The sequence below is a fragment of the Raphanus sativus genome, chromosome 1 (genome assembly GCF_000801105.2).
Source record: "Raphanus sativus cultivar WK10039 chromosome 1, ASM80110v3, whole genome shotgun sequence".
Classification (NCBI taxonomy): Eukaryota; Viridiplantae; Streptophyta; class Magnoliopsida; order Brassicales; family Brassicaceae; genus Raphanus; species Raphanus sativus.
Genome location: NC_079511.1, coordinates 291,022 through 308,342, shown reverse-complemented (window position 1 = coordinate 308,342; position 17,321 = coordinate 291,022). Strand labels below are relative to the sequence as shown.

Genomic DNA, 17,321 nt, shown 5'->3' with positions numbered 1-17,321 from the left:
ATAAAAAATTATATCAGATAAATTTAGTTTGTTTCAAAAATATTCTGTGTTTTGAAAGTTCGGATCAAAATCTAGTATAATTTTAAATGAACTTAGGGCATGATCAAGAAAAAAAAACTAAAAATGTAGGATCAACAATGCATAAATGATACTTTTTCCACGTATGCACATTCTAATTATAATAATGTATGTGTTTATAGCGAACAAGGATGCATGCTCAAGTAGAAGAAGGCTTGATAAAACAACACCAAAATATTCTCAAAAAATGGACAAGTTGTGATCATAATTCTTCAGTGTTTTCCAACTGCAGTATTATTTTGGGGAATTTAGGATCAAGCCTTGTCCTAACAAGACAGCATTAAATTAAAATGATATAATTACTTACAAAATATTTAATGCACTAAAATTTACATAGTTGCATTAAAATTCTAGAACTCACTTACAAATTAGTCTATTTACATAATTGCATCAAAATTATAAAATTCAAAAACCGATACTTTAGCTAAATTTAAAATTTCATAGAAAATATAAAACTGATATCAATTATAAATTTTAAATAAATAAATTATATCTGTGTATCAGCACGAACAGATCACCTGGTCATACCTAAGCAGCAAGCTAGAGTAGGAAATGTAAATAATGCATAATTCATAAGCAACATAGTACTAGGAAATAAACAATCCCACACATCAAACATAAGGAACACTCACAGACTTATTTTCACATCTTGGAGATGCTGCTAGCCCCATCTCCTCCCCACCCGCCCTTAGGATTCTGCGGCAATATCATAGACTCATTGAAAACTGACATCCTCTTGAAGGTTGTTGGGGGGGGGGGGGTTGTAGTGATTATGTAAGCCAATTTAGCACTCTCTTGAACAAAGATATGGAGCTCCTTGCCAGTGCCAGTGATGATTTCAAAGCCTGTTGCTTGTCGGGCCCTCGTATTTGAAGTTGCTGACATCGCTCGGGCTGAGTCCGGCTTCCACTGCCACTACATCGGCTATGGCATCATAACAGATTTGTAATGTAAATATATGTAACAGGGTCTTTTCAGCAAATATCTATCTCCTTAGTTAAATATTTTAATTGAAACAAAATGAGTAACTATGCAGCAAAGAAAACAGATTTAGAGTATCATTTTACATTTCCCCATTCGCATTTCATAATTGCCGAAATGATTGATTGGTTTTTAAGAAAACAAAAACTATGATGCACATATTAACATAATAACCGAAAAGGACTGAATGATAGCATAAATCCTAAGCCACTCTACACATAAATCTAAAAAAAGTTACCTCTAAAATCCGAGATACCAAAATATGTATATGTTTTAAAAATTTATTAACAATTATAGAAAATCAAGAATATAATTCAAAATGAATTATATTCTTGATTTATATGGGAAATATACACACTCATGCATTATTAGAATATAAATACAATTTTGATTTTGTGATTTTATTTTCTAATGTATTTGTTATATCTCGTTTAATACATCCTAGTAAATGTGGTATAAATCTTAATAACATGTTATTTCCACATATTAAAATTATCATATGTTATGGTTACAAAATATAATATTATATTCATAATACAAAATAGCTCAGTTTTGCTCAATTTTTGCTCAATTTTTGCTTAGTTAAATATTATTTACTTTAACTTGATCACATACTATGATCATATCAATATATCATCATTATATATCTTCGGTTTTAGATATATACACTGGTTCAGTCAAATACACTATCATAGTTTATTGTTTAATGCATTAAAACCATCTTGATGGTTGAGAGGCTTGTGGAGCTGAGGGAAAACGCTGGGAAATGGAAGCTTTTAGCGGGTAGAGAAAATGGGTCATCTGATCAGAAAATGGAGGCTTTTGTGGATGAGATTTGTCAAGACTGAAGCAGAGGAGGTTGAAGACAAAGATGAGTGTTCAAAAGATTAATCAAAAAAAAAATTAATTGGCAACTGCTGCTAATCTTGTTACACTTGTCACTTGTTCATCAATTTCATTACAACTAAAAAAACAAGACATATATTTATATCTTAAATATCAAAGATATGTCATCAGTATAGAAACTGCACCGAAAACAACAGTCACAATATATAAAAGGAAGCAATCCAAACTGGTCAAGAGTAACTAAGTATCAGACACACCCAATAGCTACTACCTCTAGGTAGAAAAGGGTGGAAGCCAGTAAGATAGCGTGGGTGCACCATCGGGAGCTGGGTACTGATGTGGGTTTCCAGTAGCGAGATGGTAAAAACCTAAGCCACGACCCATATGATATATGGAGTTGGATTTGAGGCCAGGGCAGGAGCTAGCGGGGACGCAGAAAGCCTCGCTGTTTGAAAGGAAAATGCACATGTCTCCAATGTCCTCAGTGTAACACATGATGCTTCCTTCTATCGTCTCCTCCTCTCTAAACACCATAAACCTCTTTGTTTTGTAATCAATTCCTTCCAACACAGACGAGTAAAAGCCATGTGCGTACCTGCAAAGTTCAAGAAACCAAAAAAATGTTCTCAGCATATATTGTAACAATCTTTTTTATTGTTAAACAAAACCAGGGGTGTATAGAGAAAACACCATTTTACTAGGAAACGTTCACCGCTAAAGGGTGACTCCACAAGATACTCCGTCCTGGTACACGAACTCAAAAGCTCCCATTCCGACTGATTCAACTCTGGGTGGCCACGGTAGACCACCTCTTGGGCCGCAAGGATATTTTCTTCTTTGGAGTGGGGATCATAGGAGAACAAGTATTTACCTCCAGGAGCAGGCAAGTAGAATTTTTGGTTTATTTTGGAATACATAAGATTTGAGTTTTCCAACAAGCTAGGAGGGGTCAAGATGTTAGTCCACTCAAGGTCACGACCGGGCCTGCACAGACACAGATGGTCACCTGCGAACTTGATAGCCACTACACAGTCTTCAAGGTGAGGGGAAGAGGTCATTGCCACGTTGAAGTAGTTAGAGGACGGAGCAGTAAGCTGAGGCAGAATAATCATGGTGGGGTTTGATTTGGATGCCAATGGATTGTATAAGTCGCTGATGCGTACGGAACGATCGTGCCGAGCACAGAAAAAACCCCATCCATGGGAAGCACCGACCATTTCTTCGTCCATGAGCTCTTTGGGAATTTTTTTGTTGGGAACCGTGACTAACTCTTCTTCAACCGGGTCGAACAAGAGAATATCTGCAATTTTGTAGCCACCAGGCAAAACTTCCTTGACCCTAGTGCCAAGTGTCAGACACGGTCTGGTTGAGAACAAACGAGCGCTCTTGTGTTTCATCTGTCAAGTAAAGCAAATCAGACATCAGAACCAAAAAAAAAAAAAAAGTAATTTCCAAAACACTCCATCTCAAACCCTCCGATCCTTATCTTCCTGATGTCAAAATATATTTTCGTAGACAACAAACTCTTTGGTGTTCCCTAAAAGCCTAAACAAGACCTAACTACTACAGATCCAAACCAATAGACATAGAAGGCAAGGAGAAGATTTTACATACAAGAACATTGTTGTTCCGAGATGATAGTTTGTAGAGACGGAAAAGAAGCTGAGACATTGTATATTCTTCAAGACCCCACCAGATCAAACAAACTTTAGATAATGGTTTTGATGAATTAAAAAATAATTATAAGAATAAGAGTAGGTGAGGCTTGATTACCAAGATTTTTTTCTCTCTTTCCACTTTCCTTTTTTGTGAAACACAATAGTGGAATCTTTCAATATAATTCTTTTTTTCAATATAATTTTGTTTTTCAAATTCTACATCCCTTATATATTGTTACACAATATTCACAATATATTGTTACACAATATTCACTTCACCCTGGACCATCTGTTCATTCTACGATAACTTTGTTGACAAAAAAAAATCAAATGCATTCAGTAACCTTTTTTTTGGTTAATAAAATGCTTTCACTATCTTTCACGTGACTTCTATACAGTTTCCTTTTTGGTCAGCAACTTGTATATAATTAACCGACCACAATTCATATTAATTAGTACTCGGCAATTTTCCGTGTAAATTTATACTATAAACATTTGCATTTGTTGCTGTCCCCTTTTAATATCTTTGTATGTTTCGGTAACTTTATTATTATTCGTCATTTCCTTTTCTACGAGGTTAATAATACTCCGGTGTGATTTAACGTCACTATCTGTCGATCACCAACGGCACTTATTTACCATTGTTTGCCTCATGTTGTGAATTTGAAGGCCAAATTTCGATCAAACGTACAACAGATATGAACTTGATTTTGAGCCATATTGCTCAATAACATCAGATAACATAGGTACATTCTTTTTTATTCGTATTACTTATTCGCAGGACGGGGTAAACTTATACATTGCACATTCGGGCGGGGATCAGATCTGCCAGAAATATTTGAAAATCCCTGAAAAGAAAAACAAATGGAAATTTCGGTTGTCAAGTGTAGAAGTATCGGACTCAATTTCGCTCTCGTTTCACTCTGTGATTGATCTCAGTTATACTCGTATGCAGGTCGCGACTCCTATCTACGGCAAGCTAAAGAAACATTCAAAGACGAAAGAGAGAGAAATGACAAAGGCGAAGTTTTAGAGTTTCCTGTCAATGTGATGAGGTACGTCTCCTTCAGGATCGGTGCCTGGAATACACTAGATCTCTTTTAGTGTTTACAGAAGCTATTTTCGATTACAGGTGAACTGATCTTAGCTCAGCTATATGTAGAAGAGCTATATGTAGAAGACGAAGCCGTTACAGAGGTCGTTACAATCCTATGTGTGACGTCGCACCGAAGAGATCAGTGGACTTCCTTTGTCATTTGGGCTTCGCTCATTTAATCACTCACGGCCCAACTGACTTTGCCTCGCTTCTGTTCTTCAGGACTTCTACTTTCCGGCCCAAGCCCATGAGTCGGTCACCACAACTCACAATCTCCATCTTGGTGTCGACTCTTCGCTCTGCCAACTGCAACCCTAGTCTGCAAAACACCATTCACGAAAGTTGGCAAAATGCTTGTAGGTCAAGTAAAAGGAGATGTGAGTGGGTCATACACGATATATAAGAGTCTCCGTTGAATTCAACACTCTGTCCTGGTATATGCCATAGAGGGAATGGAACCATTCAGCGCATTGTTTTCGACCGACCTGCCTCATTAGATAGACAAGCAAACAAACCATTAGCCATCTTCATGTCCAAAAAATGATAGAACTAAAGCAGCATCTCAGAAACCGTAAAGCTCACTACATCGACCTGGCACACTTACAAGTTTTGAAGCCTCGGAAGGCCTGAGAAATGGTTCCAGTAAAACTGTTATTTAGACAGAGTGCTGCAGCATTTTCATCAACAAGATATTGAAATTTAAAAAGCAAAAAAAAAAAATTAATTAAAAAGCAATCCATTTTTAACAACAAATATAATAGTATTAAAGAAACATAGCTCGGAAAGAAAATCAAAAGCCAGAATCATGGAAGGTGCTAAGAGTTTACATGGTTGTGATTCCATCAAAAAGCCAATATATTTTTGTGCTGTAATGAAATTGATAGACAAGGGACAAAGTAACACATCAGTAGAACTTTACATAGAAAATGGAGCAAGCCAGTATGGGAGGAAATAAGTAAGGCTAGCTGGTAAACCTTTGGGACGTTCAAAGTGACGGGCGGTTTTAGTGGTTATATCGTAAACAGCAAAGCTATGGCCCATCAAGTAGATGGAGTTGGGCTTGAGACCAGGGCAAGAGCTGGCCACAACGCAGAAAGGTTCGCTTTTTGAAAGGAAGATGCAAAGATCTCCTATGTCCTCGGTGTAAGACATGTTTTTTCTTCCCTCGTTTGTGTCTTGATCCTCTCTAAACACCATAACCATCGGCTCTTTGCATCTTATAGAAGGTACATGAGAGTACCTGCACAGGAACATATATAGGAGAGAAGGATTATGATTCAAACTTCTCTGTCTGCACTGCATGCATGTTACTTGTTAGTTTATATACCATTTGACTAGGAAACTTTGGCCGCAAGGTGACTCCACCCAATGATCCTCCTTGAAACAAGAATCCATCAGCTCCCATTCGGAATGTGGCAACTGGGGAATGTTTCGAAACACCAACTCAGTGAGCTTAGGTTCGTTCTCGAAGTGGAGATCCCAAGAGCACAAGTAATTGCCTCCAGGAGCAGGCAGAGAGAATCTTTGTTCTCTCTTTGAATACATGAGGTTTGAGTTTTCGAAGCAGACGAAAGGGATCAGTTTGTTAGTCCACCCTAGGTCACGGCCAGGCCTGCACATGGTCAAATGATTACCCAAGTACTTGATAGCCACTACACAGTCTCCTTCCTCCTTGTCTTGATAAGGAGAAGAGGACGACATGGCCACGTTCCAGACTAATTCCGTTTGGCCATCGATCATACTAGTAATAGGAGGCAGAGTAATTATCTTACTGTCTGATTTGAAAGCCCGTGGAATAAAACTGTCGCTGATATGTATGGAATTATGACCATAGAAAAAACCCCATCCATGTGACGCTCCCATCAATTGCGAGCATACAAGCTCTTCGGGCACTGCTTTGTCCCGCACTGTGAGTAACTCTTCCTTTGCCGGGTCGAACAAGTGGACGTCACTGAGGAAGTTGCCACATGCTGACCTCAAGTCATCCCCAAGTACGCCAAGAATCAGATACGGGCTGGTTGATAAAAAACGAGCGTTCTTGTGTATCTGCCAAGTTAAAAAAGCAAATCAGACATCAGAACCCAACAGTAGCTAGTTTCCAAAACACTCGCTAAGCCAAGGGGCAATCTCAAACCCTCCGATCCTTATCTTCCTGATGTCAAAATATATTTTCGTAGACAACAAACTCTTTGGTGTTCCCTAAAAGCCTAAAACAAGACCTAACTACTACAGATCCAAACCTATAGACATAGAAGGCAAGGAGAAGATTTTACATACAAGAACATTGTTGTTCCGAGATGATAGTTTGGAGAGATGGAAGAGAAGCTGAGACATTGTATATTCTTCAAGACCCCACCAGATCAAACAAACCTTAGATAATAATTTGATGAATTAGAAAATTATAATAAAAAACGTCTCCCATATATCTTCTCCACCATTTAAGAAAAAGGGTTGGTGATGCTTTTGGTCATCAAGATCTTTTTCTTTCTTTCCACATTCCTCTTTTGAAAAACACAATAGTAGAATAGAATCTTTCATAACAATTTTTTTTTTCAAATTCTACATACCTTATGTATTCTTACATAATATTCATTTCAGCGTGGACCACTCGTTTGTTGACAAAGAAAAAATACGAGTTAGACACAACAATAAATTTTACGTGACTTGAATTGTAATTAACCAACCATACATTTCAATACGCGTATATTGCTTTAGTTTTAATAAGTTTGGGCGTTTTTACCCCAAACTAAAATTCGAACTGAAAAAAAAAGAAGAAAATTTTCCATTCAAACTTTTCTAAAAAATTATCCAAACTTTTTTTTTAAAGCTAGCTACTTTTGATTCGAATACAACTCTTAAAACAAAACTAAGATGCAAATATATATATTATTATATTATTACCATAAAGTAAGGTTTTTCTCTCCTTAGACCATCTTTATCGTTGTCCTTCCCTTCGTATCTTAGGGTAATGAGCATTTAATTTAAATCAGAGAAAAAGAAAAATCAGTGGGACGTTAACTAAATTAGAGTCGTCCTTGAGTCGTCCCGCGTGCCACGTGTTGCCTCGGAACAAAGCGGAGAAGCCAAGGTGGGGGAACACGAGTTTTAGTTTCATTTTCGATCTAGAAAAGATTTGTTGGTCTCTCTCGACGACGAAGGCGACGGCTGCGATAAAGAAGACCGACGATTTCATCTGACTTTGACTCCGCCGATTCCACTCCGGTACCTCCTCCAGACTCTCTCCCGCATCCCCAACCTCATTCTCCGCCGATTCCACTCCGGTAGCTCCTCCCGAATCGCAACTGTTTCGCCGACGATTTCTGAGTAGATTCTCTCTCCCGAACCCGTCACCAGATTTCAATCAAAAAGGTACTCCTCTCTGCCTGTAGATTAGGTTCTGTTTCTCGATCTAGTTCCTCTGCATGCGTTTGTAGATGCTTTGTTGTGATGATTTGTTCGGTAGATTAGTTTTTGTTCGGTTTGATTTGATTATGGTTCTGATGATTTATTGTGATGATTTCTCGATCTCGGCAGCGGTAATACAATGGATCGTCGGCGGAGCATTCTGGATAGACAAATTCATCGACAATTAAAATATGATTTGATTGAAAATATATGGGATAAATTCGGACATCTTCAAGAATAATAACTTATTATTAAGTTTTTATGAATTGAATAAATTGTGTGCTTGTTTTTATTTATGATGTTTGTAATTTTTATTTTATGTTTGTAATTTTTTATTTTCAATGTTAAAATTTTTTAATTTTAAGTTTGTACTTTTTATGTTTTTAATTCTAATGTGGCTTGTTTAATTATAAACTTATCTTTATATTTTTCATTACATTTTTACAATATAAAAACCATCAAAATATTATAAATTAACCTTAAGAACTTTAAGAAAGTCCCACCAATAAACCAAACTTTTCTAATTGTCCTTCAATTAGTCCTAAACAGTACTAATACTCATTTTATAATATGAGGGACTCAAATTTTGTCCCATTGATAAAGATGGTCTTACAGAATATGTCATGTCATTAAGTCAGGAAAACAGTTTATTCAACAATGATGTAGACTATTGATAAAAATCTTAAAAAATCTCGAGCATAGTAAAATTAAATCTGGTGATGAGTGGATTTTAATAGGCCACTAGATTTTTATCCGCGCTTTCAAAGTGCGGAATTTTTCCAATTTGAAAATTTAATTTAAATTTTCTATAAATAATTTATTGTTTTAAATATTAAAATTTATATTTTATATTTTCTTATATATATATATGGGTTACTATTTTGGCTTTTTGATTGGTACAATAAATTATTTAATTATATTCTCAAATTTGATTAGTTAATTAGTTGATTGATGGTAACAATCATTTTTGTTTTGTGAATATTTTATATATACATATGTGTTTATTACTTTCTAGCTATTTATCATCATTTAATTTATATTTAATATTGTTTGTTACTATTTGTCGATGCCTATAACAGTATAATTTTTTATAAAAAGGTTTTATAACAATATAGTGTATGTTTTTCTTCCTTTTTAAGAAAATATTTTATAGTGATATATTGTTAATATATGATTTCTTAAACCTGAAATTTAAGATTTTTTTTGTCATCAACATAAACAGAGTCATATTAACTCTGTAAACCAAACAGATAACACTGCATCCACATGAACAACGAAAGACGGTTGATTCCTAACACTACATGTGAAATTTAAGATTTATAAAGTTAGATTCATCTCATTTGGGACCTGCTCCACTTAAACCTGAGATAGTTTGGTCTTTTTAATTTTTAAAATTCAATAAAGTTGATTATTTAAACCCGTAAAATTATGTTATAAGCATGTAAAATATTTTCAGTAAAATTCAAATTCAAATTTAATTTTCAATTTTTAAATTAAATTGGAAGTATATTTTTTTATTAAAAATGTTTAACTTATTTATTTTTAAATAAATTTATGAAAATTTTGACATTTGTTTTAAAAATGTTTAGCATACCTATTTTATTTTCTTTTATATAGTATCACATTAATACTACGATAAATTTATTATTTTTATCATTCTACTAATCATAAGACATAATATTCAAATTGTATTGGTTATAATCGTAGGAATTTTAACCAATGTTTTTTAGTCGATGCAATTTTTTTTATCATAATAGTTGTTAAAAATGGAGGCTAAGATATCACAATAAACAAAATACTGTTACCATATAAACTTTTTAAATTTATAATAAAATTTTAAAATATATTAAAGGTTGATATTTTTTTATTTATAATCATTTAAACAATTTGCATATATTGTTTATCACCATATTCACAAAATAAATACTTATAATATTTTCATTTAAAATTTCATTATCTACACGTATAAGTAGATAACTGATAATATTTTCATTAACAAAGTAATGAATCTCGAAAATATTATTTAAAACTTAAAAGGTTTATTTTGGAAAGTGAGTAAGATAATATATTTATAATATTAGCATACTATTATTTTGTTCCCCTTCTACCAATCATAAGATAAAAGATTCAAATCATATAGCTTTATATTAACAGGATTTAGTTAATAAATATATGTGTTATGTACCACGTAACTTATTTACATAGATTTTTTCAAAAAAAAAAACTTATTTACATAGGTTATAGGTATATATTTGGTAGCTAATGGTTAAAGTGGACAATTTATACTCAAGCAAGCAACATGGATCTTTAGACTTATATCTGACGATTAGTAGTCAATGGTGGAGGACTTATAAGTAACATTGATTTCCTGGTCGATTTATATAGGTTTGTATTTAATGATTAATGATTTATACAACTTCTATATTCACGGCAGTATAACTGTATTATGGTAAAAATATAATTATGTTCTAAAAATGATAGTTAGTAGTATGATCTAAATGAAAGGAACGTAAATATAGGCAGTGGATCCTATAAATATCTTGTCATTTAATTATATCTTTAGTGAATATATTTAGTAAAAGACATAATGGCATACTATTGTAATTAATTTTAAAAACTAAGGACAAATACCTATTAGGTATTTTACTTTAATAGTATAAATTTCAGATGATTCAGTTAGACGTAAATCCTTATAAAACAAATAGTATTTTCTGTTTCGAACAGTCTATGTAATATTTCTTATAATTTTAATATTATAATAAATCAGTGATAAAAATTCCAATTCATTTTTATTACAACATTAATTTTTAATTTAGTTTCATTAATTTGCATACCTATTTTACCCATAAATCCTTTGTTATCAAAAATAATTAACAAAATTTTTAGTAGTCACGGATTTTTTTTATACGTTTTATGTAGACACAAACTAGTATTTATTTTTCATTGCCTACTGATTTATCTTACATTCTGTAGACTGGTTTAAATTTTTACATATTTATTTTAAAATTTTTGTCACCAGATTTGTTAAAATTTTACAAATTTAATTAAATTTAGTTTGTTTATCACAAATTTACATAGAATTTGATATATATTTTTATAAAAGCAAAGAACACTACATATACTATTTTTCAAGTGTCTTTTACAACTTCATACGCATGATCGAGGGATATAACCAACAAAAGCAAAGCTCGATCGCTTCTTTATTTATTCATTCTCTTATAACTCCCTCTCTATTTAACCAACTTAGACGAAAACTCTTGGAACGGACTCTACTGGCTTGAGGTCAACCTCTCGCATCTCCAACTTCAGCCCTTTGCCACCTCCGTTCGCCAAAGGATGGATCCCATGCTCTGGTCCCTTCATATAAGCCCTTGACTCTCTCTCTTTATCTATCGATATCCCAAACTTTTTCTCCGTCTCTGCAATATTCATCCATTACAAACTTTGAATATTTTGAATTATCTTAGGTTCATATATTACTATTACTTATAGCCCATTTAAACGGATTTACCCTTGACCATCTCGGGGTAAAGCTGTCCATCCCTAGTAACAGCCATCATAAGATTAGGCAAACCAATGGGGAGCTCATGCCCCAAATCGACTTGCCAGAAATGGTAAACTTTTCCGTAAGTCTTGGCAACTTTTTCAAGATCTTGGCGTTGGATCGTTTCGGGAACACCGGGCATGAACAGGAACCCTCCTTTGACCTCCCACTCGTGAGTGTGCCAGAGCTTCTTCTCATCATCAGGCAACGTCATGAAAAGCTTCTCTGTCACTATGTACTCTAAGCCTATTAGACGAGCGTTGGCATCAGGACCGTCGTAGATCAGACACTGGCGCATGTCCTCGTTGATGTGACCGCAGAAATGATGCGATTCCACTTGTCGTGTCATGTCGTATGCATAGAAATGAAACCTAACATAAAGCAACAAGACTGTCAGAGTTTAATCCATGCATGTACATAAATCAAAGAACGTGAGTTGAGTTATGAAAGTAAGGATATTTTCGAAAAAATCGTACGCGCAGAGATGTTGGTGGATTTGGTTAATCGGAGTGAAGCTTTGTACAGCAGCAGCAGCCGAGTCAACCATGGAGGTTCCCATCTTCGTTGGCTCTCCTGGAACCTCTGGTCCAGCTTTCGTTGACAAATGGACTGCCTTCTCCATTGAACAAATTGATTATCTTCCTCCCTCTCGATCTCCTTATTCAGTGATCTGATTGTATAACTCAAGCGACAAGTGAAGAGGATAGACAGACTCGTGGGTCTTTGGTCTTAATAAAAAGAGATGGGACTTGTGCATGGACTACGACACACGGCATATGGTGCTGTTGTCACCTGGCTTACTAGGATATATATACCCGAACTTGTCAAAATGATTTGTCAAGATGTGTCAACAGATTGAGAAACTTGTTCAGGTAGTGATACGTGTAGACACTTTGATGCGCTTATTATATATAAAAACGTAGAAAAATATTTATTTAAGATTTAGCAAAAACTCTTTATGATAATTCGAGCTTGGAATGAATGTAACAGAAGTATTGACTAGGGTTTTCACAAAACAGGGGAACTCATTTCCAAGTCTCTAGCTTTCTCAACTACATGCATACTCGTCTCTGTTCGACAGAATAAATACGTCTTGAGGCTTACTAGACATAATGTACATTTGAAGTTGAGAATCCTCCAATATGTATCTGAGCAAACAAACTTAGGAGTCGCGATAAATTGATTGAGCCATCCACTTGAGATGCAACTGCAGCTTGCCCGCTTTGGATTCGTCTAACTGGAACCAGTCCGTGTATTCCTCTTCCATTATAACCCTTGTCAACGTCAGGATGCATCTCCCAATGTAGTCCTACACAGTGAAGTAAAACCACAAATTTTATTGCCAGCACATCAACAGTAAACCAAGCGAGAGAAAAAAAAAGTACATCTATCTGATGCAGTGCAGCGCAAACAAGGTTGTCAGGTAAAAGACTTAAGAGTGTATCGTGGTTTGGTTTTACCTTTCCAAAGGTGTCATGGTCCCAAACTTCAAGGACTAGCATGTCGTGTAACCCGTCTTCAACTACAAAATCAAAAGTCTGGTTCCAGACAGGGTTTAAGCTGTCATTGACCACCTGGTGAAGCAAAATTACAATTTAGTTAGATTTTGAGAATGAGACATCGATCACTTGGATAATAACAACACTCTTTGATGCTTGAAATGATAGATCTTACCCGAGTTTTGCTCTTAGCACCTGATTTCTTCATGGAGAGAACAACAAATGGATCAGCTTTCCCCATCAGATCTTGTATCGGTATCTCTTCTGCAGATATCACTGTCACAGAGAGCACTCCTCTTACGATGACATCTTTTCTTTTACGAGATGATGCATTCACTTCGTCTGTTGCATCATTCTTGAGCACCTTTTCTAATGAAGTCATCGATGAAGCGGTAAAGGGATTTACGGCGTTTCCCGCACCGAAAGGGACATATAGTAGCTCAAGGTGAACCTAAGTTACAGTTAACGACGTGTATTCATTAGGCATCCACAGATAATCACAGGGTTTCAATATGAGGAACTTTTATAGCTTTATCTAACCTCTCCACGGTTCTTGTTATCTCTCTGGATCTCTAAATCTTTGACCAGCTTCAACCAGACGTCTTTCACTTTACCAGGTTCAAGTTCACAAAGCCGGATTTGGGCACAACCAAGAAGCTCAGATGCCTGCACACCCTCGTCATCATATACTCTAACCACTAAATGTTGGGTTGATGCGTCTTCCACGACAAATTCAAAATGCTCATTCCAGATGGGATTCAGGTCATTGTTCTGATGGAAACAATGGAATAAATATCAATCAAATCATTGTGGTAAGTTAAGCACCAAAAAAAAAAAGAATCAAATGAACTACTTACAATTGTCTTGCTTCTTTGAGTTTTTTCTCGTAAAGGGCGTATGAACATTTTAGCAAAGGGGTCTGATTTTCCCACTAGGTCTTTGTTGGTCAAGTTCTTCGCTTGCACAAGCTTTACCTCCAACATTCCAACAGGCTTTAGCTCCAGATCACTGGGAAAAGAAACACAGAATAGCGTAAAAATAAATCCTAATCTAGAAGTGCTGCAACACAACAGCAATAGAGTTGAAAAGGAAAAAGAAAAATTAAGTTGAGCCTCCACTGAAATGAGGCTTTAAAGCCTCTATAAAAACAATAAACATTACTTCGATGGTTCAACTTCATGTTTTAAAACTGAGATGTACCTATAATCACCAGGCAAAATCGGGATGACCTTCCGAACAGGCCATGTGATTGAATCTTCCACGGCATCCCTTATTGTTTCCTGTTACATATCAACTACCGGTAAGCGTCATATGCCCCAGTGCATAAAGGAGCCTCTAAAAGATTACAGCATTTGCATCACTAGCATCACATGGAGCGCTTCTTAAGAAACCAAGATGGAAAAGAAATAGAAAACTAGGAATCATTCGAACAAGGTTCATGTGTTAAAAAGGTTCCTGGCACTAATTGAAAATGTGTTCACTTAGTAACAAATGAATGCTAATATACTACTGTGATAATAGGTGGACAACACCAGGAGAAAAAACAGTAGGCCAAACCTCAATAGCATCAGAAAGTCCAGGAATTGCTGAAATGTCACCTCCAACGACCTTAAGTGTGAAGTCCAACTTTTTCTGCAATACAGAGTTGGATGTTTTAAGCTAAACAACAGACACATTGCCAGACAAAGATATTGTGTTAACAAGCTTTTCTTATATCAAACCAATCAAGCACATATATATATGCATGCTCAGGACTAGAACGCAGCAACATTAAGCAAAAGTAACAAAAACAGTTATGAACTCTCTTAGTCAATTACAGATACAGCTTCAAAAGTGTCGGAGGGCACCAACCTTTTCTCTAAGAGAAACACTGACAGCTCCAAAACAAGGAAATTCATCAACCAGTGGCCTAAAAATAAGCCTGAAAACTCCAGTGAATCCAATATTTTTCACCTAGAAAACAGACAATAAGAAATCAGTTGTAGTCAGCTTATCAGCCTAAAACCACACATATAAGAAATTAGTATTTTTTCTTCAGAGGCGCTCTGCAAGTCAGAAAATCTAACAAGCAATATAAAGTCATTTACTTCCCAGAAGACTCTTAATCCTTTAGTTAAATCTTAAATATGTCTGTTTACTAAATCTACAACTTGGGCTTAACCTACAAGTAGAGGTGAAAAGGCATTTCCAGAAGAATATGATGTCAAGTCAGATCGTAAGCATCAATCAATCTCGCAAATATATAAAAGAGAAACAATGGAAGGAAGGAATGAGGTACATGTCCTATACCTGAACTGGAAGAGATACACCAACTAAGGTCTTGATGCCAAGTACTATGTTTGGATTTCCGTCCCAATTCATATCAAGCTCCATGGTCATCCCATTTTTATCACCTTCCACAATGGAAACACCTAAAGAACACCAAGGAGTAGCACAAGCAAACTCATAAAATTCTAAAGCAACGGCATAGTAATAGTTTGAGATTAAAACTCCTCTTTTGCAAACTTTAAACACATAATCCACAGCAGCGCCCATTGACTAATTAATTTTCCAGTAAACTCCCTTCTCATATTTTTATTCACAATCACTAGCATACAAGTTTCCCCCTTTCAGATGAAATCACTTGCAATCACAGACGCACAGGCTACAAAGTGACTGAAGACGTGAAAGCAAAAACAATCTTGACTACGAATGAAACCAGAAGAAGGACTCCACTAAACCGAAAAGTTCACAACAAGCAAGCGCCCAATTCAACATGATTCAATCGCACAAGTTGTAGTAGTACCTCACAACACAAAGTTACACATCAAAACAGGAACGAACAAAAAAGCAAACCTGTAAACTGAGGCGCCACGGTACCGAGAGTGAGCTTAGAAAACGTCAAGGAGGCGACAATGGCAGGTCTATACTGCTCGAGAACAGGCTCCACGGACGCCTTTATAAGCTCCGAGGCTGCCTAAAACTCCGATAAAATAATATATAAAACCTCCATCAGAAACAACCATTACACTACTCTCTGACTCAATAAAATTGAAAAAAAAGAAAAAAACAAACCTCGTCAACATAAGGCCAGATCTTTGTCAAGTGATGGTTCAGCCACGTCAACTGAAGTAAAACAAAAATGCCAGAAACAAAGCAACTGTGATCAATCAGTAACGCGATTTATTATGCCCAAATCCTACAACTTTTTTTTTAATCTCCACCAATTCAACAAAAGGAAGAAGCTTTGTAAGAAGATACATACACATGTATGCATCTGCCAACAAAAGAAGAGGAAATTGGGAAAAAAAAAAACTTAACTTCTGACGCTCGGAGAAGACGACCCAGGAAGGATAGAACTCAGCAGGCAAAAGCTTCCTCGAATCCTCCACCGTCATCCTCGCGAAAGCAGCCACCGTCTTCGCCTGAGAAATACAAACAAACAAACAAACAAACAGAATCTCAAAATCTGGAAAAAAAAGCGAATCGTTCGTTCTAAGAAAGGACTCTCTCACGAGTTCGGAGCGGAGCTTGGATCGGTAATTCTCGGCCTTGACAAAGCCGATGATGATTGTGATTCCGACCACGAGTCCGAACACAAGGCCCACTATGAATCCCATTTTCTCTCGCCGGAGTCTCTCCCTACCTACTAGCTTAGATTCAGACTAGTCTCAAGTTAATTAGAGTTTTTTTCTTTTTTTTGAACAAAAATTAGAGATTAACATATTATCCTACCGACGGAAACGAAAAGGCTAAGTTATCTTCTGCACCAATGAACGGTCGACACGTCGTTATTTTGAAAAAACGGGAAAAAGTGAGATTTGCTTTTTGTTATAAAACAAGTTTTATTTAACGAAAAATAATTGAACTGGTGGTTGAAATAAATCAATAGTAGACTTAATTACATAAACACAAGTTCTGTTTGAGAAAAACAAAAAAATAATTGTACTTGGTGATTAGACGGGATTATATTTAGAAGCAAATACAACTGGAAAAACAAAAACGAAAAATAAAGCAATAATACATTTTTATTACATAAATAAATAAAATTTACATAAATAATTTTTATATACAAAAGGTTTTAAAAAAAACAAAACCGGTGGTTGAACCGGATATAGCTAGAAGCAAATAACAAGTGAAATATCAAAATAAAAAATTAGAAGCAAAAAGACATTTTATTACAAAAGTTTTCTTTGTCTTGTAGTAATGAGTCTCTTTCCTGCAGTATGAGGACT

General features: G+C 35.4%; 4 protein-coding genes across 4 annotated transcripts; all 4 read right to left on the bottom strand.

Moving 5' to 3' along the window:
- Positions 1–1,942: 1,942 nt before the first annotated feature.
- LOC130494265 (uncharacterized) lies at positions 1,943–3,724 on the bottom strand. The gene is made up of 4 exons (XM_018585759.2): positions 3,679–3,724; positions 3,520–3,584; positions 2,596–3,302; positions 1,943–2,500 (listed from the first exon to the last, which is right to left on the bottom strand). Exons 2-4 carry the CDS (start codon positions 3,574–3,576, stop codon positions 2,179–2,181), a joined length of 1,086 nt encoding a protein of 361 aa, XP_018441261.1. The 5' UTR covers positions 3,577–3,584; positions 3,679–3,724; the 3' UTR covers positions 1,943–2,178.
- A 1,720-nt stretch (positions 3,725–5,444) lies between these two features.
- On the bottom strand, positions 5,445–7,118 carry LOC108813249 (uncharacterized). The gene is made up of 3 exons (XM_018585749.2): positions 6,937–7,118; positions 5,987–6,705; positions 5,445–5,899 (listed from the first exon to the last, which is right to left on the bottom strand). The coding sequence occupies exons 1-3, from the start codon at positions 6,991–6,993 to the stop codon at positions 5,575–5,577; spliced, it is 1,101 nt and encodes a 366-aa protein (XP_018441251.1). The 5' UTR covers positions 6,994–7,118; the 3' UTR covers positions 5,445–5,574.
- Positions 7,119–11,133: 4,015 nt separating this feature from the next.
- Positions 11,134–12,277, bottom strand: LOC130507850 (oil body-associated protein 1A). The gene is made up of 3 exons (XM_057002499.1): positions 12,085–12,277; positions 11,576–11,979; positions 11,134–11,483 (listed from the first exon to the last, which is right to left on the bottom strand). Exons 1-3 carry the CDS (start codon positions 12,228–12,230, stop codon positions 11,308–11,310), a joined length of 726 nt encoding a protein of 241 aa, XP_056858479.1. The 5' UTR covers positions 12,231–12,277; the 3' UTR covers positions 11,134–11,307.
- Positions 12,278–12,510: 233 nt separating this feature from the next.
- On the bottom strand, positions 12,511–16,775 carry LOC108833770 (synaptotagmin-5). The gene is made up of 13 exons (XM_057002495.1): positions 16,602–16,775; positions 16,409–16,511; positions 16,162–16,214; positions 15,943–16,063; positions 15,397–15,518; positions 14,959–15,060; positions 14,665–14,739; positions 14,308–14,387; positions 13,965–14,115; positions 13,648–13,878; positions 13,283–13,558; positions 13,069–13,182; positions 12,511–12,917 (listed from the first exon to the last, which is right to left on the bottom strand). The coding sequence occupies exons 1-13, from the start codon at positions 16,704–16,706 to the stop codon at positions 12,771–12,773; spliced, it is 1,680 nt and encodes a 559-aa protein (XP_056858475.1). The 5' UTR covers positions 16,707–16,775; the 3' UTR covers positions 12,511–12,770.
- Positions 16,776–17,321: the final 546 nt, after the last annotated feature.